This window comes from Danio aesculapii, chromosome 18 (assembly GCF_903798145.1).
Source record: "Danio aesculapii chromosome 18, fDanAes4.1, whole genome shotgun sequence".
In the NCBI taxonomy this organism is placed as follows: domain Eukaryota; kingdom Metazoa; phylum Chordata; class Actinopteri; order Cypriniformes; family Danionidae; genus Danio; species Danio aesculapii.
Genome location: NC_079452.1, coordinates 41436948 through 41462003, shown reverse-complemented (window position 1 = coordinate 41462003; position 25056 = coordinate 41436948). Strand labels below are relative to the sequence as shown.

At 36.1% G+C, this 25056-nt stretch overlaps 2 protein-coding genes across 3 annotated transcripts in view; both read left to right on the top strand.

Moving 5' to 3' along the window:
- The window catches only part of selenoo1 (selenoprotein O1), a 14585-nt gene extending 12971 nt beyond the window's left edge, over window positions 1-1614 (top strand). Inside the window, exon 9 of one of the 2 annotated variants that reach the window (XM_056478766.1) lies at window positions 1175-1614. In XM_056478766.1, the coding sequence (XP_056334741.1) occupies window positions 1175-1396 (222 nt within the window). In that variant the 3' untranslated portion in view covers window positions 1397-1614. The remainder of the gene's footprint in view (window positions 1-1174) is intronic. The other variant, XM_056478767.1, reaches the window with a different exon arrangement.
- Window positions 1615-4011: 2397 nt separating this feature from the next.
- mapk12a (mitogen-activated protein kinase 12a) lies at window positions 4012-21553 on the top strand. Its single transcript, XM_056478078.1, has 12 exons — window positions 4012-4249; window positions 6732-6861; window positions 6945-7003; window positions 7092-7203; window positions 7273-7302; window positions 10314-10361; window positions 10452-10566; window positions 17102-17173; window positions 17304-17383; window positions 17471-17549; window positions 20110-20283; window positions 20398-21553. The coding sequence occupies exons 1-12, from the start codon at window positions 4131-4133 to the stop codon at window positions 20469-20471; spliced, it is 1092 nt and encodes a 363-aa protein (XP_056334053.1). The 5' UTR covers window positions 4012-4130; the 3' UTR covers window positions 20472-21553.
- Window positions 21554-25056: the final 3503 nt, after the last annotated feature.

The window sequence follows — 25056 nt, the reverse complement described above, 5'->3', positions numbered from 1 at the left end:
CTTGACCCAAAAAGTGTATCTGAACATAGGCCTGTGATACAGCAAGTTACATCTTACAGATACCTGGGGTTCTATATGGTCGGTATTTATTACCAAGCTATGTTTGAAAGTCTTATCCGCTATGGGATCACAGTCTGGTTTGGAAATCTGTCTGTTCTGTTGAAAAATAAATTGGTTCATATTCAAAAAACAGCCATGAAAATCAAAGGAATAAAACAATACGAGCCCATACAGACTCTATATGAACAGGCGGTCTTGAGAAGAGCAATACATATTAGTACTGATTCCAAACATCCTCTTTTCAGTGAATATCAGCTGTTACCATCAGGAAAAAGACTGAGAATGCCAATGTGTAAGAACAATAGATTAAAGCTTTCATTTGTTCTTACCTCTATAAAACTGTTGATCTCTACCAAGAACAATCCACCTGTAGTATATTAACACCTGACTGTGCTTTATATATTTCATATTTATATATGGTCATATTTTGTAAACAATGTATGTTCTTAATTGTTTTGTTTGTTTTATTTATTTTATTGTCTGCTTAGAGCAACGTTGTAGCACTTTTTTTTCCTCTCGGGAACAAATAAAGTTTATTCCTAATCCTATAAAATTCTAAAAATATTTTGAACATACTTGATCAAACCACAATAACTCGATCAGTAGGTTTTGTTAAGACTGTTAGTGTGTGCATGTCTTGTATTCTTCATGCTATAGGGATGAAATATGCCCTTAGTATTGCAATACTCAGTTCATCTTCTTGATCACCACGAGGACAATGGCTCATAAATCACATAGTATGATATATTTTGAACATATAAAAATGGAGATTGTTTTCTTTGAGGTTTGGGTTTAAGGGTATAGATAGTAGATAGATTAGATTAGAAAGGGTATTAAACGGATGGATGGATGGATGGATGGATGGATGGATGGATGGATGGATGGATGGATGGATAGATAGATAGATAGATAGATAGATAGATAGATAGATAGATAGATAGATAGATAGATAGATAGATAGATAGATAGATAGATAGATAGATAGATTGAACGAGGGATGGATGGATGGATTGAACGAGGGATGGATGGATGGATGGATGGATAGATTTGTGAAGCGTAAAATCCAGTAAATCTTCAAAATTTGCATTCAAAACTTTGTCTCAAATCACTTTAGGTCCAGAGAGTCCTGAAAGTGCTGGAAAAGCCGTTCTCAGTGCAGGAAGGTCTTGAACAGCCGGGTTGGATAGGAAGAGGAGGAGCAGAAGATCCTGGAGAAAGAGACGAGACTCAAGAAGAAGGGAGTAACAGTTCAGGAGCAGGGGCTCGAGGGCTTGTCCCATATGACAGCAAACCCCCCGTCTGGGCCAATGAGATCTGTGTCACCTGATCATCATAAAACCTTCGTGACAACTAACCTGCTCATTAAAGCAGAATAATCCTGCAGAAGCTGGTTAGGCGTCAGCGGAGGTATTAAATGAGGTGTTAAACTCCTGTCCACCAGTTCAAAAAATGGGTAAGGGGTAAATGAAATTTGACTGGTTTTTAATGATGACTTTGACCAGCAGTCTTAGCATGACAGGTCTCAGTCGGAAAGACAGAAGTTAAGCCTCTTTATTTATATATATATATATATATATATATATATATATATATATATATATATATATATATATATATAATGTGGATTTAAATGTAGAAGGAGCTTTGAAATGAAACGCACAAGCCATTGAGCGAGACAGCTTAAACGCACAAACTGATGTAATTGTTTACTTAAAGAGCATCTTTTTTTACACCAAATTATGTAGTTGTACTAATATGTAGCGCTGTTTTAACATACAATCCATAATCCATAGCTGGAATAGTCCATTTTTCAACAATTACTTTTAAATAGTAATGAACTATTTAACACTTTATTTTTAATAATTATTCGCAAAATACTTTACATTTTCTTTTTTTCCCATTTCTTAAACCCACTTTCAAAAATATGATGAACTGTGACAGCATTATTTATATCAATTTTATGAACTGATATGCGATATTTCTATTTCTATAATAAACATAGCAAATAACACTTCTGTGTTCTAATCCTTTCATTCAGCATTACTTCTGTGAGTTTTTCATTTGTAACAACGTTTGGAATGGAAGGAGATTTCATTGTTTTCATTTAGGGAGGAATGTCTGTGCCTGAGGGCCAGTACTTGGGTAACATGTTAACACAGGTTCTGGTGTTCACCTTAAAGAAATTAAGGCAGATTTCAACTGTGTCAAGTATGAAGCTTTCTGTAATCTGTTGCATATAGCAGGAGAACATAGCATTCTATTTCATGTTGTAAATGACCAAAAGCCATGGGACTCCCAAAGCCCTTGTTTTAATGGTTTTCAAGGCTGTGGAAGAACAAACAGGCAGCTGTTCTCACATTTATTGAAGGACGAACATGTTCTTGGATATTATGTCTTAGTGACGCAACTTATGTATGGAAAGCTGTTTTTACATTAATCCATTAAAAAGACGTACATATGTATGTATGTATATATATATATATATATATATATATATATATATATTTTTTTTTTTTTTTTTTTTATCAGCTAATAGCAAAACCTGTATGATGATGTTATTCTCCAGAACATTTTTTTCTTGGTGTCTTTCTCATATATGTTGACTATTAATAATGTAACATTAAGGGCGTTAAAAGGGTTTTATAATAACATTCACAATGTAAATGTTATATACTGCATTTATCATGTATGGCCAATATACCCAAAGCACTTCATGAGATTTTTAATGATCACAAAGAATGAGTACCTCGGTTTAACGTCTCATCCGAAAGATGGAATCTTCACTTTACTGGAACATTAGGACTTAAACAGACTGTTGGTTGAGCGCCCCCTGCTCACTAATACCATTTTCAACAGCAGCCTAGTTTTCACATTGTGGTCTCCCATCAAGGAACTGATCAGCCCTGCTTAGTTTAAGGTAGTAACCAGTCTTGGGCTGCAGGGTGATATGGCTGTGGGTGTTACAATAGCCCCTTTCACATATACAGATCTTTCCGGAAAATTACTGCCAATTGTGTGTGAACAGGCCCTTTTTGAAAATACCAGTAAATTTGTTTTGGCAATTATCCCAAAAGAGAAGTTGTAACATTACCGGTAATTTGCTGGAATGCTGCTCTGTGTGAATGCAGAAGGAAATTGCCAGAAAGAGCGCATTCACAATTAGAACGCGCTGACGTGAGACATCTAAATCCAATCTGAAGCCTTCAGATGCATTCACATGCACACTGTTTATGAGAATAAAAGCCGTTTTCCAGACACATTCAGCTGCAAGAAGTTAGTCAGATAACGTTTCTTTGTTCCTTATTAATGCCAACTGTGTAAAAAGTATTGATAAAATGCTTTGATAAACCGCAGTTTGTTTACCTTTAAATTCTGTTTCAGTTGCTTGACGCGTTTGCACGTGAAGTAGCCGGTGAGCGCCAGCACACACACACACATATTATGTACATCTCGACATGCAAAAGTGTTCCTCTTCCTCCCACATACTTAGCCATTCACAGAATTTGTAATGTCGTCGATGTGTAAACATTTAGCTGGATGTCTCTGGGACAAAGCAACTGTTTGAATGCTAAAGCTTTAAATAAACGTGAAACCATCAACAAAAGACTGGCCACTTCTATGTCTACAAACACAAGCGCAGGCGTTTAGAGGTCATTTCTGGTTAATGATGCCAGAATTTACCGGTGTTCTGGAATGGATGTGTAAATTTGTTTGTTTTTTTTTTCTGAAAAATCCCGAAAAGTTATTGCCTGTGTGAGCAACGCTTTTTTAAATGTACTGTTAAAGTCGTTCTGGTAAATTTGCGGATATTTACCCGTGTTGCTGTGTAAAAGGGGCTAATAAGTAATGATATATTAAAAAAGGACTAAATTTGAAAAATGAAATCGATATATCAGCTTCATGTTAAAACGGCTTGCCATACAGACAGCCACGCCGGAGTGGGAGCGGTTACGCGCACATGCACAGCTCAAGAACGCGCACAGGTAGATCACTATTATCAGTGTTCAGGTAAACCTGGAAATCACAGCCGCGGGACTCGAAGTAGCGCGAATAAAGGGCTATTCAACAACATGACAGCCCGATCGAGACCTGGCTATTTTCGCCAGGAGATAAATAAAACAATCTGGGAGGTGCCGGATAGATACAAAGATCTGAAACAAGTGGGGACGGGGGCATATGGTACAGTATGGTGAGTGTGCCTTCATTTTCTGTACTTCCTGGAAAGAATCGTGCTTTACATTAAAAAACCTAATGCAGTGTCACTGACAGAACTGTCTGTGTATCCGGGATGTTTTCAAAACAAATGATGTGGAAGGAAGTAGCACAAGTGAAAGTATTAGAGTTATTTATATACACATTTTCGTTTTGAGCTGATACAAGTTAAATATTTACCATTTAGTCTATATGCTTTATAGAGATATACAACATTAACAATAAATAAATTGAATAATAAACGCAGTTGTCTGCTAAACTACGTTGTGTAGAACTCATTGCATTACTCTCAGGTTAATAATTGTAAGATGGCAGCTGTTTACGAGTGTTGCCTGTGATCAGGTGAGGATTTATTGCATGTTCTTAAGTTTCTGTATTTGATTTAACATCCACAGAGTTGTATTTCGTAGTAATCAAGTCTTGCTACATTTCCACGTGGAAAATGGTTCCAAGATGAAAAGGAAACTATTCGAGCATCAAAACAATATAATGTAACCCTCCAAAAACCCTATAACCCTTCTTGGTTCCCAGAACGTTCGTTTTTGTTAGCAGCATAAATATAATTTATTATAAATTTGAGGAACTGTTCTGTATAAGTTATTTGTAGGATAACTGTTATTGTAGAAAACAATGATAAACATCCTTTAACGTTAAGGCAATGCTGTTTTATGGTTTCAAAATATCTTTAAAAGATTATTCACCTAAATTATTATTTGGAAACTTAACCTAACAGGACCAGAAACTAATGTTAGGGAAATGTTAAGCATTTGCTGGGAGAACAATTCCATTTTATTTCCTTCTTCACAAGAGAATGCTTCCTTATTTATTTTCTGATCAAAATCTATATCTGCTGCTATCCTTTAAAAAAATTATTATTAACAACAATTACAGAATTATACAGTAATATACAAAATATATGCCCGAATGTACATAAAAACATTCAGTAATTAAAAATCTTATATTCCTTAAGAATATTATATGTCATCTTTGCTTTTTTATTAAAAATGTTCTCCAAACTTGTGCAGTAGTGCTTAGTCTCCTGAAGGAAATTAACAAAATTTGGCTTTGATCCAGTCCATTTTATTTGAATTATGTATATGAAAAAGCTGTACAAGGAAGGTAAAGTTGTTGCATGTACTATTGACATAAAAATGCAAATATCAAAATGTTGTAACTTGAATAAAATATTTGTTTTCCTTCTAAGAAAATTTTCCATATTCACTCAGAAAATCCTAGTGTATTTACAATCTCCTTAAAAAAGGTTTTCTTTAATATATTTTCCTTCTAAAGATTCTTTTCCATACTCTCTTATAAAATTAAGAATTTGTTGAGATATGGCATCAAATACAATAGCATACTATAATAGGAAAACCATATTTATATATAAAAAAATCACTTTAAGATTTTTAAGTAACTGCCGCTATCCTTAGGTTTCACCCATTGTTCAACAATGACGTTTTTAATCATTTAGTAGTACTGATATGTCTTCTATGTACAGTTAGGTCCATAAATATTTGGACATCGATACAATTCTAAAAGATTTGGCTCTATACACACAATCATCTAAAAACATCCAAACATGCAAATCAGGTGAACGGTGTAGGAATTACAACAGTTTGCATATGTGCCTCCCACTTGTTATAGCTCCAAAAGTAATTGGACTAGGCCATGGCCAGGTGTGTGTTATTCCCTCATTATTCCAATTACAATGAGCAGATAAAAGGTCCAGAGTTCATTTCAAGTGTGTTATTTGCAATTGGAATCTGTTACTGTCAACTCTTAAGATGAGATCCAAAGACCTGTCACTATCAGTCAGGCAAGCCATCATTAGGCTGAATGAATGAAGGTAAAATGCCCCAAGAACAAGCAGAAACTGAAGACAGTTGCTGTAGAGGCCTGGCAGAGCACCACCAGGGATGAAACCTGGCATCTGGTGATGTCTATCCATTCCAGACTTCAGGCTGTAAATGACTGCAAAGGATTTGCAACCAAGTATTGAAAAAAGGGAAAGTTTAATTTATGATTATTATTCTGTCCAATTACTTTTGGACCCTTAACAAGTGGGAAGCACATATGCAAACTGTTGTAATTCCTACATCGTTCACCTGATAAATACCCTCAAATTAAAGCTAACAGTCTGCGGTTAAAGCACATCTTGTTCTTTTCATTTCAAATCCATTGTGTTGGTGTATGGAGCCAAAAATGTTAGAATTGTTTCGATGTCCAAATATTTATGGACCTAACTGTATATAACAAATATACAAATTATACACCTCTATACAAAATATACCCCTATGTTCATATGTTTCATATGCATGTTTAAAAGACACATTACTACATCTGTCATAGAGGACACTCTTACCATTTGAATTCTCTTTCTAAAGCAAGCCTCCTTTTGCATGTAAATAATAATATATATTTAAATTGTGTACGTTAACAACTGGTGATTTACTCCTCAGCTATGCATTAGACCGGAGGACGGGGGCAAAGGTGGCCATCAAGAAACTCCATCGTCCCTTCCAGTCTGACCTGTTTGCCAAAAGAGCCTATAGGGAGCTCAGGCTGCTCAAACACATGAAGCATGACAATGTAGGACACCAAAGATTGACACTCCAACCTGAGGCTCATGATGTGTGCTATATGACAGCCTTTCTCTCTTTAAATTGGTGCAGGTTATCGGACTCGTAGATGTGTTCACAGCAGACCTTTCCCTAGACAGATTCCATGACTTGTGAGTACTTTATAAGCATGCTGTGTAGTATGTTAACAGTTTGAAGAGATGCATAATCATCATCTGACTGACCTCATCTTTTGCATAGCTACTTGGTCATGCCTTTCATGGGTACTGATCTAGGAAAGTTAATGAAAATGGAGAGACTCTCAGAAGAGAGAGTTCAGTATCTGGTCTATCAGATGTTAAAAGGCCTCAAAGTGAGTATTAATAGTCTTCGGTAATGCACTCATGCAAACATATCATCATAAAGCTCTTTGTGTTTGCAGTATATCCATGCTGCTGGAATCATTCACAGGGTGAGTACACTTTAAACGATTACAGAGGAGATCAAAGTGAGAAAACCATTTCTACATACCTTTTTTAAAAGAAATTGACATTTATGACAAATTTGAAGGAATGTAATACACTACTTATATGCAGAAGTCTTCATCTACACTGATGATCAACCCCAGTTGCAGTGTTGAACAATTGTCTATTGAATTTGACATTCTCTGCATTATCCTGTTCTCAGTGTCCGATTGTTTTTTTTTTTTTGTTTTTTTTTTAAACTTATGTTTATGACAGCTGTCAGATGTTTTCAGTCACTTCAGGAAGGCTCACCGTAGGGCTGGGGGATTTGGCCTAAAATCAAAATCTCAATTAATTGTACATTTTAATTCGATTACGATTATTTATATATATATATATATATATATATATATATATATATATATATATATATATATATATATATATATATATATATATATATATATATATATATATATATACAGAGAGAGAGAGAGAGAGAGAGAGAGAGAGATGTATATACTGTTCCGTTAAAGCCAGAATTATTAGCCCCCCTTTACGGGGCTAAAACATTGTTTTTCTTTTTTAAATATTTCCCAAATGATGTTTAACAGAGCAAGGAAATTTTCACAGTATGTCTGATAATATTTTATCTTCTGGAGAAAGTCTTATTTGATTTATTTCGGCTAGAATAAAAACAGTTTTTAATTTTTTTTAAAAACCATTTTAAAGGCAAATTATTAGCCCCTTTAAGCTATTTTTTTTAATTGTTTTTTTTTTTTTTTTTTTTGACAAGTTTTGTATATTACAGTGATAGATTTTTGAATGAAGGGTGCATTACTTCATTTCAAAATAATTGAAGGAATCACGCACTATCTACTGTCTATGATTAATTATTAAACATCTATGTTGAATAACTAAGATTAAAACATAAGTTGCCTAAAACCAGCAGTCACTTTTTTCTTCTAAAAAGTGATAATAAATAACTTGCACTTTTGAAAACAAAATAATTATTTCAACATTTTTTTTATATTAAAAGTAAATAATGTTTAAACAGTGCATCTTCTGTAAACAAATATTTTAATGTAAATAATAATTTTAATGTAATGGAAATTATGCCGTCTCAAGGCATTTCTGGTGCAGCTTACAGTCATCGTCAATGTAGTGTAAAGTAAGGCTCAAGAATGTGTCCACCGTCCTATTTGACCAAAGATCAGATGTGGCTGCAAAGCCTTTAGCAGGGTCACATGACTCCGCATGCCATAGGGAAAGTAATCGAAAAAATTGACCTGTAAAAATTAGATTGATTATATATTCTGAATGTCGATTTCGATTATTTGCCTAGCCCTAGCTCACCGTCTTGTAAAGTTACTAAAAAGTGGAAAGTTTGGGTTCCATTTAAATACGGTAGAGTTTGATAGGTTATTAAGGAAGTTACCACCTGTTGACATAATAAAACCAATAAACAATAATGTGTGTTATTATTATTATTTTTTCAAATATCTATTTTTTTATACTGTACTTGAGAATATACAGTGCCCAGCATAAATGAGTACACCCCTCACAGACCTCTCTTTTAAATTCATATTTTCTTTAGGATGCTATACCATAGTCTATTTGTTTATATTTAGGGGGTTGGAGTAATCAGCGTGTTATGTTTTTTTCTTGGGAATTATATTTCTAAAGAAGCTGGTGTCATGGAATTGAACCAGATTTTGGTAAAAACCCAAACAATACAAACATAAAAATAAAACAAAACAAATAAAAAAGAAAAAATTTTTCCAAAATGAAATTTTAAACATTCCAAAAAAAATGTTTAATAATGCAATGACACAAGGAGAATGTACTGAACTACTAAAACGTATTTAATACTTTATATAAAAGGCTTTTTAGGTGATGGCAGCTCTCATATGAAGAATGAAATAACGTTCATTGCTTAGGTGTAATTGTTTTCACGAACTTCAACAGAGTGTAAACATCTTGATGCTTCTGTGAGTCTTTATTTTGTATTGTAAGTCAGGTGATTGGCTGGGCCAATCTACAGCTTGATTTTCTTTCTCTGAAAGCATTTGAGAATTTTTTGGCTGTGTTTTTATCATTGTCTTGCTGGAATGTCCACCCTGGTTTCATCTTCATCATCCTGATAATGTAGATGTTGGACTGAAAGAGCAAATGTTAATTTACAATGATAAAGGGCAGAGTGTTGCTAAAGAACTGCTGAGAGATTTCAGCTGCTGTCTGGGCTTTCACTGTCCCTTTCTTCATGTGTTCAATAGTTTTTCCTCTCATTTTATTAAACATAACTTAATTTGTAAACCAATTAGATTTGTTTTCTTTTCGAATATGTATTTCTTTGGTTGTTCTCAACGTCTGGTAAAAATTTCAAGTCAACAGCATCTTTAGAAATACGTTTTCTGAGAAAAATGGTGACGTGTTCAATGCTTATTTTCACCACTGTACAATAGATTAGTCCGTACTAAAGCCAAAACCATAGCTAATTCAACAAAATCACTTAAGATCACGGTCCAAAAAAATAGTACACCCAAATGAATATATTAGGGCAAATTATTAAATACAATTTTAATAGAGAGGATTTTAGACTGTAAAATATTAAGTGCAATTTGTTCATAGTCATCCATTTATTGGTGCAGCAATGTTTATTTTATATAAAAAATAATTCATCTTTGAGAATTGCACATTGGCTGAAATAGCCAGTCAGAGGATACTGTAGGGCAGAATGCACTCATCAAGCACTAAAAACGTAAAACAAGTTTGATTAATAAATAAGATGTAATTGAATGAAATGTATAAGTTAGGTTTCCTGAAGCATGTATCACACAAACTAGCAATACAAAAAAAAAGTTAGAACTAAGCTGTGACTTTGAAATGTAGTTAATTCTAGGTTGTTGTTCTCTAATTGTCATATCCACTGTATATGTAGTTGCTATATAATATATAATAGTATACAAGATGTATTTCTCACTCAAAGCAACTGACTTCATCTGTTATAATCTTGCAGGATCTCAAACCAGGCAATCTTGCAATAAACGAGGAGTGTGAGCTTAAGGTATCTCACCATGTGCTTGTATGAAGTGACACATGTGCATTCATGCTGTATTTTTAATGCAAGGATAAAACACTGTGTATTATGTTATAGATCCTGGATTTTGGTCTGGCTCGGCAGGCAGACAGTGAAATGACGGGCTACGTTGTGACACGCTGGTACAGAGCGCCTGAGGTCATTCTGAGCTGGATGCATTACACACAGACAGGTTAGTCACCCATTGCTCACACTAATCTCTATTTGTTTTTCCTTTTCATTGTTATATCGAAAATAAGGCTGCACAATATATATCGTTTCAGCATTAATATCACAATGTGCACATCTGCAATAGTCATATCGCAAGATGTGCAATTTTCAGTCTGAATTTTAGTTGACCAGGAGCTACAGAAATGCTTGAATGGTCTAGCACAACAATATTTATCTATTTAATCCCACACACTCCTGGACGTGCTTTACGCTCATCTGGTCAGGGTCCCCGTGGGGTCTTAAAGTCTTAAAATTAAAAAACTATATTTTAGGCCTTAAAAAGTCTTAAATTCACTGAAATATTGTTTTGTAGGTCTTAAATGATTCTAAATAGGTCTTAATTTTCCTCTGTCCAAGTAAAGCTTCCCATTTGTGCCAACATTATTCCAATCAACAATCCATCTAAAAAAAAAACATATATATATAAATATATATATATTTAAGTTTTTTATTGCAAAGAGATACAATTTACAATAGCTGTTTGACATTTTTACAGCAATTTCTCTAATCAGGGAAAGAAAACTAAAAACAGTTACACAATTCCTCATCATAATAACAGAGCAAGGCAAGGCAAGGCAAGGCAAGTTTATTTATATAGCACATTTCATACACAGTGGCAATTCAAAGTGCTTTACATAAACAGGAATAAAAGAAACAATTATAAGAGAAATAAAAACAAACAGAATAAAAATAAAATAAAATAAAAGCTGATAAAATGTGTTATAAAAGAGTTAAAAAGAAGAGAAAAACATAGTAGTTCGATCTGTCGGACGTAGCACAGTGCTCATTCAGTAAAGGCACAGCTAAACAGATGTGTTTTCAGTCTTGATTTGAATGTGCCTAATGTTGGAGCACATCTGATCATTTCTGGAAGCTGATTCCAGCAGCGAGGGGCGTAGTAGCTGAAAGCCGATTCACCCTGCTTTGACTGAACTCTTGGGATTTCTAATCTATTTGATCCTAAAGATCTGAGTGATCTGTTAGGTTTGTATTCAGTGAGCATATCTATAATGTATTGAGGTCCTAGGCCATTTAGTGATTTATAGACCAGTAATAATACTTTAAAATCTATTCTAAATGTGACTGGGAGCCAGTGTAAAGACCTGAGGACAGGTGTGATGTGCTCTGATTTCCTGGTTCTGGTCAGAATTCTGGCCGCAGCGTTCTGGATGAGCTGCAACTGTCTGACTGTCTTTTTGGGAAGGCCAGTGAGGAGGCCATTACAGTAATCCACCCTGCTGCTGATAAAAGCATGAACAAGTTTCTCTAAGTCTTCACTGGAAACAAAGCATCTAATTCTTGCAATGTTTTTGAGATGATAGTATGCTGATTTACTAACTGCTTTGACATGACTATTGAAACTCAGATCTGACTCCAGAGTCACACCAAGATTCTTGACCTTATTTTTTGTTGTTTGACCCTTAGAGCCAAGGTACGCATTCACCTTGAGAACCTCATCTCTGTTCCCAAACGCAATGACTTCAGTTTTCTCTTTGTTTAACTGAAGAAAGTTTTGGCACATCCAATTGTTAATTTCATCAATGCATTGGCAGAGGGTGTCAATGGGGCTGTAGTCATTAGGCAGTAAGGCTAGGTAGATCTGAGTGTCATCAGCATAGCTGTGGTAGGAGATTTGGTTCTTTCTCATTATTTGGCTCAGAGGGAGCATATAAAGGTTGAACAGGAGTGGTGCCAGAATCGAGCCTTGTGGGACTCCACATGTCATGGGTGTCCACCCTGACCTATGGTCACCTATACTGACATAGTATCCTCTCCCTTCAAGGTAAGATCTGAACCATTTGAGGACCGTCCCAGACAGCCCAACCCAGTTTTCCAGCCTATCCAGAAGTATGCTGTGATCGACAGTGTCAAATGCAGCACTGAGATCAAGCAGTACCAGCACTGTTAGTTTGCCTGAATCTGTATTTAGGCGGATGTCATTGATTATCTTTATAAGGGCGCTCTCTGTACTGTGATGTGGTCTGAAACCAGATTGAAAATTGTCCAAACACCCCTTGAAGTTTAAGAACTTGTTAACCTGGTTAAAAACAACTTTTTCAATGATTTTGCCAATGAAAGGGAGATTTGAGATGGGCCTGTAATTGCTCAATATGGTGTTATCTAGGTTGCTCTTCTTCAAGAGGGGTTTAACAACTGCAGTTTTAAGTGAGTTAGGAAAAATCCCCGAGAGAAGTGAAGCATTTACCACTTTTAGAAGATCCATTTCTAAGCAGGTAAATACCGTTTTAAAGAATGATGTGGGGAGCGTGTCGAGACTGCAGGTTGATGTTTTCATAATTTGCACGATCTCTTCTAAGATTTTGCCATTAATTGCCATGAAATCGGACATAATGTCTGATTTCTTAAGTTGTGGTTGAGCTAGTCTGACGTCGACACAATTTGGCTGATTGGATGAGCTGATTGCCTTTCTGATATTATTGATCTTGTCAGTAAAGAAATGAGCAAACTCATTACATTTGCTTTCAGAGAGTAGCTCACTGGGAATCCGACTGGGGGGGGTTGTGAGTTTCTCTATCGTTGCAAAGAGTTTACGAGCATTGTTTACGTTGCTGTTTATAAGGCTTGAAAAGAAAGTCTGCCTAGCAGTTTTTAGTTCCATATTAAAAGCACGAAGACTGTCTTTATAGATATTATAATGGACTACTAGTTTCGTCTTTCTCCACATACGCTCAGCTTTTCTGCACTGTCTTTTCATTATTTTAATTCTTGGGGACCTAGTCCAGGAACCCCTTTGGCTGCTAGTTATCTTCTTGGCTTTAACAGGAGCAATGTCATCTATGACATTCTTAACTTTAGAGTTAAACAAATCAAGAAGAGAATCAACAGAGTCTGCAGATATACTTGGTGCTAGCGATAAGGCCTTCATAAACTGCTCATTAGTGTTCTCATTTATGCATCTCTTTCTGACAGAGACAGATCTGTCTTTAATAGCTGGAGTGATCAATATATCAAAGAAAATACAGAAATGATCAGATAGTGCAACATCCTTAACAACAGTTGATGAAATGTGTAAACCCTTAGTTATAAGTAGATCAAGAGTGTGTCCACGATTGTGTGTGGGTCCTTGAACATGCTGAGTCAGATCAAAAGTGTTCAAAACAGTCATCAGTTCTTTTACAGCATTGATTTCTGGATTATCAATGTGAATATTAAAATCCCCAGCAATGGTAAAATAGTCAAATTCAGAGGTTACTATTGATAACAGCTCTGTAAAATCATCAATAAAAGCTGGAGAATATTTTGGAGGTCTGTAGATAATGATCAGTAAGATACGTGGAGCACCTTTTAGTGCTATACTCAGATATTCAAAAGACAAAAAGTCACCAAATGACACTTGTTTACACTCATAGACATCTTTAAACAGGGCAGCAATGCCTCCACCTCTCCTATTGGCTCTGCAAACACTCAAAAAGTCAAAGTTTAAAGGAGCTGTTTCATTCAGAACTGCTGCGCTACAGCTGTCATCTAGCCAAGTTTCATTTAAAAGCATAAAATCAAGGCAATTTGAGCTGATAAAATCATTGACTAAAAGTGACTTATTGTTGAGTGATCGGATGTTTAAAAGTGCTAACTTAACAGTTTTAGCTGTTTCTGCTACAGTAGTCTCAGATTTATATTTAATAGACACAAGATTTGAGTGATTTGCTATACGGCCTGAACAAGTCTTCGGTTTTCTGTCACGTAATACAACACATATATGTGTAGAGAAAGCTACAGGCACACTGGGTTCCTGCTTGTTCTGTAAACATCTGATAAAGACACTGTTATCTAAGCAGGCACCCGAGACACATCATGGAGAGCAGTTTTGTTCACCAGCTGAGGATGGTGCGTTGTTGTTTGGGCCCTGGCGGTGGGGCAAATGTCGGAGGGCTCTTCCACGTGGGCTCAGAGGTGGTTGTGGAGCAGGCCGCTTTTTGGTTGGTAACTGGGGGCTTGCGGCGATGGAGTGTGAAAGTTTAGTTCCAGCATGCACCAGTTCCTCCATCTTTTTTGAGAAACCCAAGAGAGGCGAGCAAGGTGATAATGGGAACGTGTCTGGCGACAGAGGCTGTGGCTCTGGAGATTCTGGGTGTTGAAATATGTTTTCCTGGGTGTTTTCCTGAGGATCATTTTTTAGTGACGAGACATGATGCTGTTCTGATGCGTCACAGTCTGTCTGTGTTGAGCAGAGGGCCAGCGATAGTGTCTCTATCAACAGTGGGTGTTTTGGCTCCGTGGCGTTATCACTGTCCTTGGGTGATGCGTCAGCCCCAAGTCCACTCGGGAGCTGATTTGAGGTCCTGTGGTCATCTGGACATTTGCTGGGTGTGTATGTGCCATTTGGATTGAGGTCAGTGGCACATACAGCTGATGGATGATGGAGGGAGAAGAAGATATTGTCCTTTAGTACCTTTGCACCAAGTTTGTTTGGGTGAAGGCCGTCTGATGTCAACAGTTGTCTTTGGTTCCAGAAGAGATTGAAGTTGTCAATAAAATTCAGTCCTTTCCTGTTACATGCTTTCTGCAGCCATACATTTAGACCAAGCAGCCGTGAAAACATGTTTGTCCCTCTTGCAGGGAGCGGTCCACTGATGAACGGCTGAATTTTCACTCTTTCAACTGTTTCCAAGAGCTCACAGAAATCTCTCTTGAGCAGTTCTGACTGTTCCTTCCGAATATCATTCTTCCCCACATGGATGATAATCCGTTTTGCAGTCTTGTGCTTCTTCAGAATTTCCTTAAGTTCTTTGTTTACATCAGAAACTGTTGCATGAGGGAAGCAGTATGTCATTGTAGATTTGCTCCTAAAATTCCTGATTATTGAATCTCCTACAACTAGTGTTCTTATCTCAGGTGCGATCGGAGCAGAATGCCGCTGTCTAGTCGGCCTTGAGCCTCTGTTCCATGCAGAGTTAGCTGCTGAGTCATGCGATCTCTGTCTGACTGCATTTGGGGATTCTTCACCCATATTACTCAATACTTCATATCTGTTCTGAAGCTGTATTTGAGTCCGAGCTGTATTTGGGGTAGAGGACGCTAATGCGGCAGCGTATGATCTGACCCCGTGAGTACCCTTTGGTCTCGCACCTTGTTTATGCCAATGCTCATTTTCAACAGCTTTAATCTGTTTTTCAGTGCTCGGAATAGTGGTAGGAATAGATTTATGGGACTCACCGGCTATTTGCTGTGAGCGTCCACAATGACGCTGCAGTTCTGGTTGGATCGCAAGTAACTTTGTTTCAAGAACTGCAATCTTTTGTAGAAGTTTGTGGCAGTTTGTACAGCAGTGAGAATCTGAATTAATCCGATCCAGAGGCATTTTCACAGCCGTGTTTTCCCGTCTCAGGAATGTGAGCAGCTGATAGCTGGTAGCGGGAGGATTGTTTAGACGATAATTCCCCTCTTGTTAGTAAAGCTATATTCCAGAAAGTTTGTAGAATCGATGCTGATCATCAAGTTGTGTCGTTTGAGCACTGTGCTGATAGGCTCAAGTTAAAATTAGGGTTTAAGATATAAAAGCAAGTGAGCAGAGAGCGGAGCAGTAGGCAAAGACGTCCGAACAGTAGCGAAGCAGGAAGTTTTAGATACATCATTAGATACACTTTACATGATACATTGTACTCAATCACTGGCAGATAATTGAGCTTGTTTTAAAGAAAACCTCTTAATTTTGACTTATTTCTTCTGAAACTAAACACAAAACAATATTTTTACTTGATCTAAGAATTTTTATATGTTTGGACTAAAAACAACACAAAGCAAAGTAGTAAACCTGCAGGCACAGGACGTCAACATAATGTCATATTGACGTTGTATCATGACATTAAGGTACGTTGGATTTTGTTTGGAAATGAAAAATGAAAATCGAGCTGGGAAGAAAAGCACTGTGATTATTCAATATCTGTACCCGAATACTGTTAGAATCCCCAGAAAACCATCATATAGAGCCATTCAAACCATCTTGTGAAACTGTCTTCATATCGCAATATTTTTCGCAGTAAAAAAGTATTGCAGTATCAGATTTGTACCAGTTTTGTGCAGTCCTAATTAAAACCATTTTTAGCAATACTAGTTATTAATATCAGTAATATTGTAGTGCTGAGAAAGTTCGCAAGTCAAGCACTTAAGTAAATGGAGATATCTTTATAATAGAAATTACTCTAGTAAAAGGATAAAGCCTTTTATATTTTATTTGAGTCAAAGATTCAAAAGTTCTAAAAGCTAAAGACTCGATACCATGGCATTTCATTGGAACCACTATGAGTCGACTCTTTTATAGATGAATCAATAGTTTTAAACATTGCGCGCTTTCAGATTTAAGGATATTTCACTTCACACTGAATGGAAGGACATTTTCAAAAACCCATAATAGGGGCTCTTTAACTTAATCGATTTGTGTAAGGGCAACTAGAAGAAATTGTGTAGAACCTAGCATTTTTTATAGTGCTGATTATAACATAGAGGTATGTTTGTGTTTGATTACCTTTTCTCCCCAGTGGACATCTGGTCAGTCGGGTGCATCATGGCAGAGATGCTGCTAGGAAAACCACTATTTAAAGGAAACGACCGTATCCTTCCTGCCAGGAAAACTGGGGTTTTTGTGTACAAATTTGAGAATTATTGTCATTTTTAACGATGTTCTCTAAATTGCATTCCTTGTCATTTGTTTCAAATACATTCTTAACCATAATCTGTTAGACCTGGATCAGCTGATGGAGATCATGAACGTTACAGGGACGCCCTCAAAAGAGTTTACAGCCAAACTACAGTCTGAAGATGTGGGTTTCAGCGCTGTAATATTCATGTGAAGATATATTATAGAAAATGAAAATACAGAATAGCCTGATAACTTTTTTTTTTTCTAGGCTAGAAACTACATCGCAAAGTTACCAAGATTTAGAAAGAAAGATCTTCGGATATTATTTCCAAACGTGAACCCACAAGGTAAGAGCTTGTTTTTTAAATAAATAGGCACAAACTTACATTTTTTTCATTAAGATATACAAAAACTACTAGAACAGTGTTATGTTTTTGCTGAATTATGTACTTACGTTATAGCAAATGTTCAAAGAATGTTCAAATCCAGAGAAATAAGCAATTCTAACTAGTGACACGGTCCATGTCAGTTGTCACCATGTTAATGACTTGTGCGCTTTGTTAGACTGCACAGAGCAGCATTATAACAACCTTAATATGTATTTAGTATAATAAAACAACACTGCTTCTTTATGATCACAGCTTGAAGAACCGGAAGCGATTGTTCTGTGGCATTATAAAAGCTCTGCTGTTTTTGTTCAGCATCTCATTTTACTTTGACAATTTTCAGCTTTACACTTCATTGATAATAGGCTTGTAAAAGATTTCTACAGTGGTACTGTAGGATTTAATGAAGACGATAATTCCCATGATTCCCCACTTAGTCAACATGTAATCAAACTTCCCCTTTGTTTGAATAAGTGCCCTCTAGTGACAAAAATTACATACTGTGATCTGGCGATTTAAGTTAGTAGTTATATTATAGTTATTACTACATTGTGAAAGTATTTAAAAACAAAAGCTTACTTGATTTTTATTATGCAATTTTTGTTCATGTAATATTCATGTGTTTTCAAAGACATATAATTTTTGATATTACACTGAATAATTTACTCTTAAAAAAAAGTATTTGTTACATACCAGAATTTTTTATTTATTTATTTACTCATAAAGAAAATAGGTGATTTAAAAAAAAAAAATATTTATCATCCTGAAAAGAAACGCATTCATATGTATTTTAACCAAAGATTTTGATGTCAGTGACACAACTAGATTTCCAATTAGGAATTAGAGGCACAACTGTAGAATAGTATTTAAGGAAAACCACAAACACACTGCTTCTTTGTGTGACAACATGGGGAAAATCAACAAAAAAGCCAGATTACATTAGCAAAATTACACTGGGAAAAAGACCAATTTTTGGAGACATGTCCTGTGGTCTGATTGAACTAAGATTGAACTGTTTGGCTATAATGACCAGTGTTACATTTGGAAGACAAAGGGGAAAGCTTACAAGCCTAAGAACACCATCCCAACTGTGAAGTATGGGGGCGGCAGCATCATGTTGAGGGGCTGTTTTGCTGCAGGAGGGACTGGTCCACTTCACAGCATAGATGGCATCATGAAGAAAGAACAATATGTAGAAATACTGAAGCAACATCTCAAGACATCAACCAGAAAATTAAAACCTGGCCACAAATGGGTCTTCCAAACAGACTATGACCCTAAGCATACTGCCAAATTAGTTAAAATGTGCTTTAAAGACAAGAGAGTGAATGTTTTGGAGTGGCCATCACAAAGCCCAGATCTCAATCCTATAAAAAAATATTTGTGGGCAGAGTTGAAAAAGCGTATGCGAGAAAGGCAGCCTACAATTCTGACTTAGTTACACCAGTTCTGTCAGGAGGAATGAGCCAAAATTTCTTCATAATATTGTGAGAAGCTTTTGGAAAGATACCCAAAATATTTGACCAAAGTTATACAGATTAAAAGCAAAGCTAAAAAAAATACCAAGGAAATGTATGTAAACTTTTGACTCTCTAGAAATTAATAAAAAAATTCTCTAAATGAAATTCCCTCATTATTCTGGCATTTAGCAAATGTAAATTATTTAGGTGATCCTAATTGACCTAAAATAGTAAACGTTTAGGATGATTTAACATCAGACATTTTAAAAAAAATAGTTATGTTCTTTTTTTAGAGTGTATGTAAACATCTAGTTTCAACTGTATATTCATAAATAAATATATGTTCAAATAGGTTGTGTTCATTTTAAAATGTGAACTGCACATTATTGAAATAATTTATTCAAATAAAAATGGCAATATCAGTCAGAGAGATTGCTGTTGAATATTTTCATCAAATTTTTAATTGCAATTTTGTGACAAAATGTAAATAAGTTTCTCTGTGAGGTAGTTTTTCAAGTGCAGGTTCAACAAACAATGCATTTTAGGAAATTAATTGTACCTATAAAACACACACACAAAAACAATGTACAGGAAATAAAATGATAACATGTGATAACATAGGTAAACAAATCTTTTTAGTTTGTCACAAAATCACAACTAAATTTAATTGCTGTATGTTCGTTTTCAGATACTTAAAAATGATGGAACACTTTAAAAGTGTGTGTGTGACATTTATCTTAGAACATTTTCAGCTCATTTTAACAAAACCGTGATCATAATGATATTCGTGATCATTTTGGTCCCTATAATTGTGATATAAATATTTCATACTGTTACTTCTCAATCACAATCTAACTCTGGAATAGCCTTTCTTTTATTAGATCCTGTGACTTATTGGAGTGTTTAAATCTGTGTTTTGCATTGCGTGCCTGCGTGTGTGTGTGTGTTACAGTATAAAATTGTTAAGCACTGGTCAACTTGTGGTGTTTTTAAAGGTGCTCTAGAAATAAATTGAATTGAACAATTGTTTGGCGTTGACATTTTGTTGCTCTGCTTCTCAGCGATTAATGTGTTAGACGGCATGCTGCTTTTGGACCCTGAGAGCCGGATAACAGCGGCAGAGGCACTGGCTTTTCCTTTCTTCTCAGAGTTTCGTGAACCAGAGGAGGAAACCGAGGCTCCACCGTATGACCATTCACTGGATGAGGCTGACCAGTCGCTAGAGCAATGGAAAAGTAGGTTTGGCGATGCTGAAAAGCTTGACTTTACATTCATTGAAATTATGCATTTATGTTGGAGGAGCTAAGAAATAACCAGCTTCCCTCCTTCAATTTCATCTTTTACCACAGGACTCACTTTCACTGAAATTCTGACCTTCCAGCCGGCTCCAGTGTTGGCTGAATCTAAAGAGACGGCCCTCTGAGAGCTTATTTTGACATCAAAGCTACGTTTACTTTGTATCGTTTGTCATATACAGACTTTGAGCTATTTTTGTGAGAGACTGTGGTTTTATTTTTAGATGATCAGCCTGTTGTGTGCTAGTGTTCGGCACAGCTGAACTAGACACAACTGAACCATTAACAGACTCCAGTGTGAGTTTGGAAACATTTTTTTTAATTATTATTATTGTCGTTATTATTAAAGAACAAGACTAGCCAGCATTAATGCAGACAGGTAATTACACTGGAGATCATTTCATTTAATCATTGCAATGTAAATGTATGTGCATATTTTAGATAGTTTCTCAGGTAGCAGAGAATTCTGGCCCAGATTTGGCATAAATCCAATAGGGCAGAGCAGGCATTCATCCGGCACTGGCATACAGCATGTGGGCCAAACTTGGCCTTGGTTTGGCAGATGTGGCACTGTCTTTAAAGCGACACACAATACTTGGGCCAGATGTAAAATGTAGTATTTGGCCCAGGTGTTAAAAATTGATATGTGGGCCACGTAAGTTTAGCCTATCTTGACCCACATTTAAAATACATAAAAAAAAATTGAGTAAAGAAAAACCCTTCATGGGTTTATCAATTTCAATTGCAATTGTGACACACCAACCTATCTGGCCCAGTTATGAGTTATTAACTTGGCTGAGACTTGGCCCAGAAATAGTCCATGTTTGGCCCTTGTCTGGAAGCCAGACTTGGTCCAGTCATGTACCGTAATTCACTGCGGCATGTGGGCCAATCAAAACCTGATTGTGTGGGCCAGAGCTGGGCCAGAGATATTTTGCAATGTGGGTTAGTTAGACCTGAAATAGGGAAAATAATTGCCGTTTCAGTTTTTATTTTTGCCAAACAGAAACTGTAAGAGTGTTCACTTACCATCGAAAGCATTTTAACTAAATGCAGTCGCAAATCATGTTTTTATGCCAAGAACAGTGATGTACTGTACGATAAGCATATTTTTTATATTTCACATTACGCTACATTTCTTTGGTGTACATTTGTAAGTCAGTTTTACAGTAAAAGAAAAGTAGAATGATTAAAATACAATTGGTAATTTTTTCTGCCTTTCTTGTTTTTAATTATATCCTCTGTGTTTTATTTGAATGTTTCTGAATTTACTGAAAAGCAACGTAATTGTGGACCATTTATCATGAAATCCAGCAGAGGGCAACATTTACACTTCTTTTCCAAAATCAAACCTTTGAGATGGCTGCTTTATTACAGTAAAATATCAATTTAATATCATTTTGATCGCAGTTTCCTGGCCCTAGCCTACATTATTGTTTGTTTAGGTTGGGGTTTTTGTAGTTAGCATTAAAAAAAATAACACTAATTGTTGTTTGACTCTTCGGTAGATAGTCAGTTTAACTCCATCTAAATGTACATTTGAGGCAGCACAGTGGCTTAGTGGTTAGCATTGTCTCCTCAGAGCAATTCGGTCACTGGTTTGAGTCCCGGCTGAGTTATCTGGGTTGGCATTTCCGTGTGGAGTTTGCATGTTCTTCCCATGTTCGCGTAGGTTTCCCTCGGGTGCTCCGGTTCCCCCCTCAGTCCAAGACATGCGGTGTAGGTGAATTGAGAAAACAAAATTCGCCGTAGTGTGTGTGTGAGAATGAGTGAGTGTATGGGTGTTTCCCAGTACTTTCTTGCGGCTGGAAGGGCACCCGCTGCGTAAAACATATGCGGAATAGTTGCCGCTTCCGCCTGATAAATAAGGCACTAAGCTGAAAGAGGACGAATGAATAAATCAACATTTGACCTTTGCGCTATAGTTTAGGGACACATTTCCCCAACCCATGAGAATCTTCCTCTGTTCCTACAGCCTGTCTTTGATACCTGGCCTTTGTGTGGCCTGTGTTTAGAGTCTTTGTGCGGTTCGTGTGGTCGGAGAGTGTTCTGCCCGAAGGAAAACAGAAGAGGGGAAAATACATCTGTCTTCCTGCTCACTTCTTGGCAGCCAGATGTAATGACACAGAGTGAAAGAGGAAGACTGCAAGAAAAGCCAGCTAAGTTTCAACTCTTGCAGGTTTATTTAAAGAACTTCTCTGATTTCTTGACACTTATATAGTTCTTTTGTTTGTAAGTTAGACTAATGGATAACACTGTAGTATGTGAGGAATATGTCTTTACCAATTTAGCCTCAATTAACTTTCAATTTATTGCTTATTAATAGCAAGGTTTTGATGAAGATCTGTGGTCATGAATAGGAATGTGCTTTATTAGTACAAAAAAAAACAAAAAACAAGTCAAGTCAAGGTGCAAACTAATAAGCAATAGTTAAACGTGAGAATTGATCCACATTGTTTGGTAAAGACTTCAAATAATTTAATATACATATGCTCTCAAAATGTATACATTAAAGCCACGCTTAACACCTTCTGAATGTCACTGCATTATTTATTTTAAGAAAAACAATTATCACACTGTAAAGAAAATGCTGGATTCCACAAAATTTCTTCATGTTGTCCCAACACAAATTATTATTATTATTTTTTACAAAATTAAGTGGATTGAACACAAAACAATTAAGCCGTCCCCCCAAGAAACTCAAGAATTGTGTTGATTCAGCTATTTTCTGAGTGCATTTAAAGTTTTCTCCGATGCTTTCTGGTGTCATGCTATATTGTTAATACATCTGTATAAGTATTGCACTTACATTAGTTATGAAAAAGGCCTTTAAATCATTGGAATGTATGTATATTTATTAACATCTTATGCAATGATATTTAGACATTTAAGTGACTTGAGTGTCAAATACTTATTGAGCTACTGTATGTTTATGAACATGCTATTTCACAGCTATATCCTTTACAACGAGAACACAATGTCCAGTCATTAAACTGTGGTAGGCTGTCTTTGTCAGGCATCCTGTCTTTTGCAACACTCTCGAAATGGTATAAACACAATATTTCATTGTTTGCTTATGTTTACATAGTTCTTGGAGATCTTGGAGGTATTGCGTAAGTGACTTCAGCTTGCTTGTTTCAGCATCAAACGCCTTTTATGCTCACCAGGGCTGCTTCTGTTTGAATAAAATATAGTAGTACAGAGATAACGGATGTATTGTTACAATTAAAAAAATAGCTAGGTTTTATTATAAATGACTTAAAAATGATTTATTCCTGGGATGGCAATGCTGAAGTTTTCAGTGCTCCGATGGAAGTGACTTAAACACACCTGACATCATAGACTCCTTACAACTTAGCAACTTGTATACAAATTTGTATTCAAAGGAGCTCTTGAATGTGAATGGGTTTGTGCCATATTGTGTGTCAGAATTTGCACACGTCTTTGCTATATAGCATGTAAAACAAATAAATAAAAATAAGAAAAACCTAAATGAGGGAAGTACAACCATATTCAAAGTATTTGTACCCAAAGAAACTATACTTCCACAGAGATGAAGTGTGCATTAAGTGGAAACTTTACTATCCCATGAGGCCACAGTACAGGATTTTATGTAAAGCGATGCAACTGATCAGTGGTGTAAAGTAACAACTTACAAATACTCAAACTACTGTAATTGAGTAAATTTTCTGAGGAATTGTACTTTACTAAGTCATTTTCAAAATGTGTACTTTTATTTTCCTTTGAGTATATTTTTATTGCTGTACAGGTACTTTTACTCCACAACTTTCCTTCAACCTGCTGTCACTACTTTATTTGTTTAGTTACGATTTAGTACGATTTGCTTATCCCCCAATGATGGTGCCACGCCTCCTTTTTAAAATCGTACAATTTCGTACGAATGAACTCATACGAATTAGCCACTAAACTGACAAAACGTAAAATACTTACGTTTTCTCGTGAGATCAGGCTGGTGATTACTGTCCAATCAAATCGCACAAAGAAGGTAAATCGCATCATGATGGAACTACCTCAAGACATTGGTGATTTATAATTGCAGCAAACTGTTTGGAAGCATTAAAAGTGTCCAAGAAGATGTCCTAAATCTTTACACGCAATGACCCAGAGACTGTTCAGATGCATGTCACTGATGAGAAGATGACAGATGTTTACTGTATGATGTCCGAAAGGGCTTTAAACACCCAGCAGGTGCAAGACGTCAACATGATGTCAGATTGACGTTGTACCCCAACGGTCTGGGGGCGTTGCTTTTTGTTTGGAAATGAAAATCGGGTTGACGTCAGAACCCAATGTCAGGCTGACGTCAATGTCCAAGATTCAACCTAAAATTATATCAACGTCTAATGATGTTACAGCTTGACGTTACCACTATGACGTCTATCAGATGTTGGATTTTGGTTGCCGTACCTGATGAAAAAATGTTAGTATTTGACGTCAATATGATGTTGGTTTAAGATGTTGGCTCGACGTTAGATTTTTGGTCACTTTCTAAAACAACCAAAAATCAACCAAATATCAACGTCATTTGACGTCAGTATTGACATCAAAATATTGGTATCCGTATACACTGGCTAGATATTGAATGTATGACCTAAATCTAATTTAATATTAAGGTTTTATTTCGTCTTATTACGTTGTGTACCTGCTGGGCAATAAATAAATGCACTACAGAATGTTACGTTTACACACATC

What these genes read in the sequence shown, in the direction of transcription:
- mapk12a (XM_056478078.1), top strand. Translation starts at nt 4,131, where the DNA reads ATGACAGCCCGATCGAGACCTGGCTATTTTCGCCAGGAGATAAATAAA. An exon ending in AGATGTTAAAAGGCCTCAAA is followed by an intron (nt 7,204 to 7,272) that starts GTGAGTATTAAT and finishes TTGTGTTTGCAG; the next exon opens with TATATCCATGCTGCTGGAAT. An exon ending in ACGAGGAGTGTGAGCTTAAG is followed by an intron (nt 10,362 to 10,451) that starts GTATCTCACCAT and finishes ATTATGTTATAG; the next exon opens with ATCCTGGATTTTGGTCTGGC.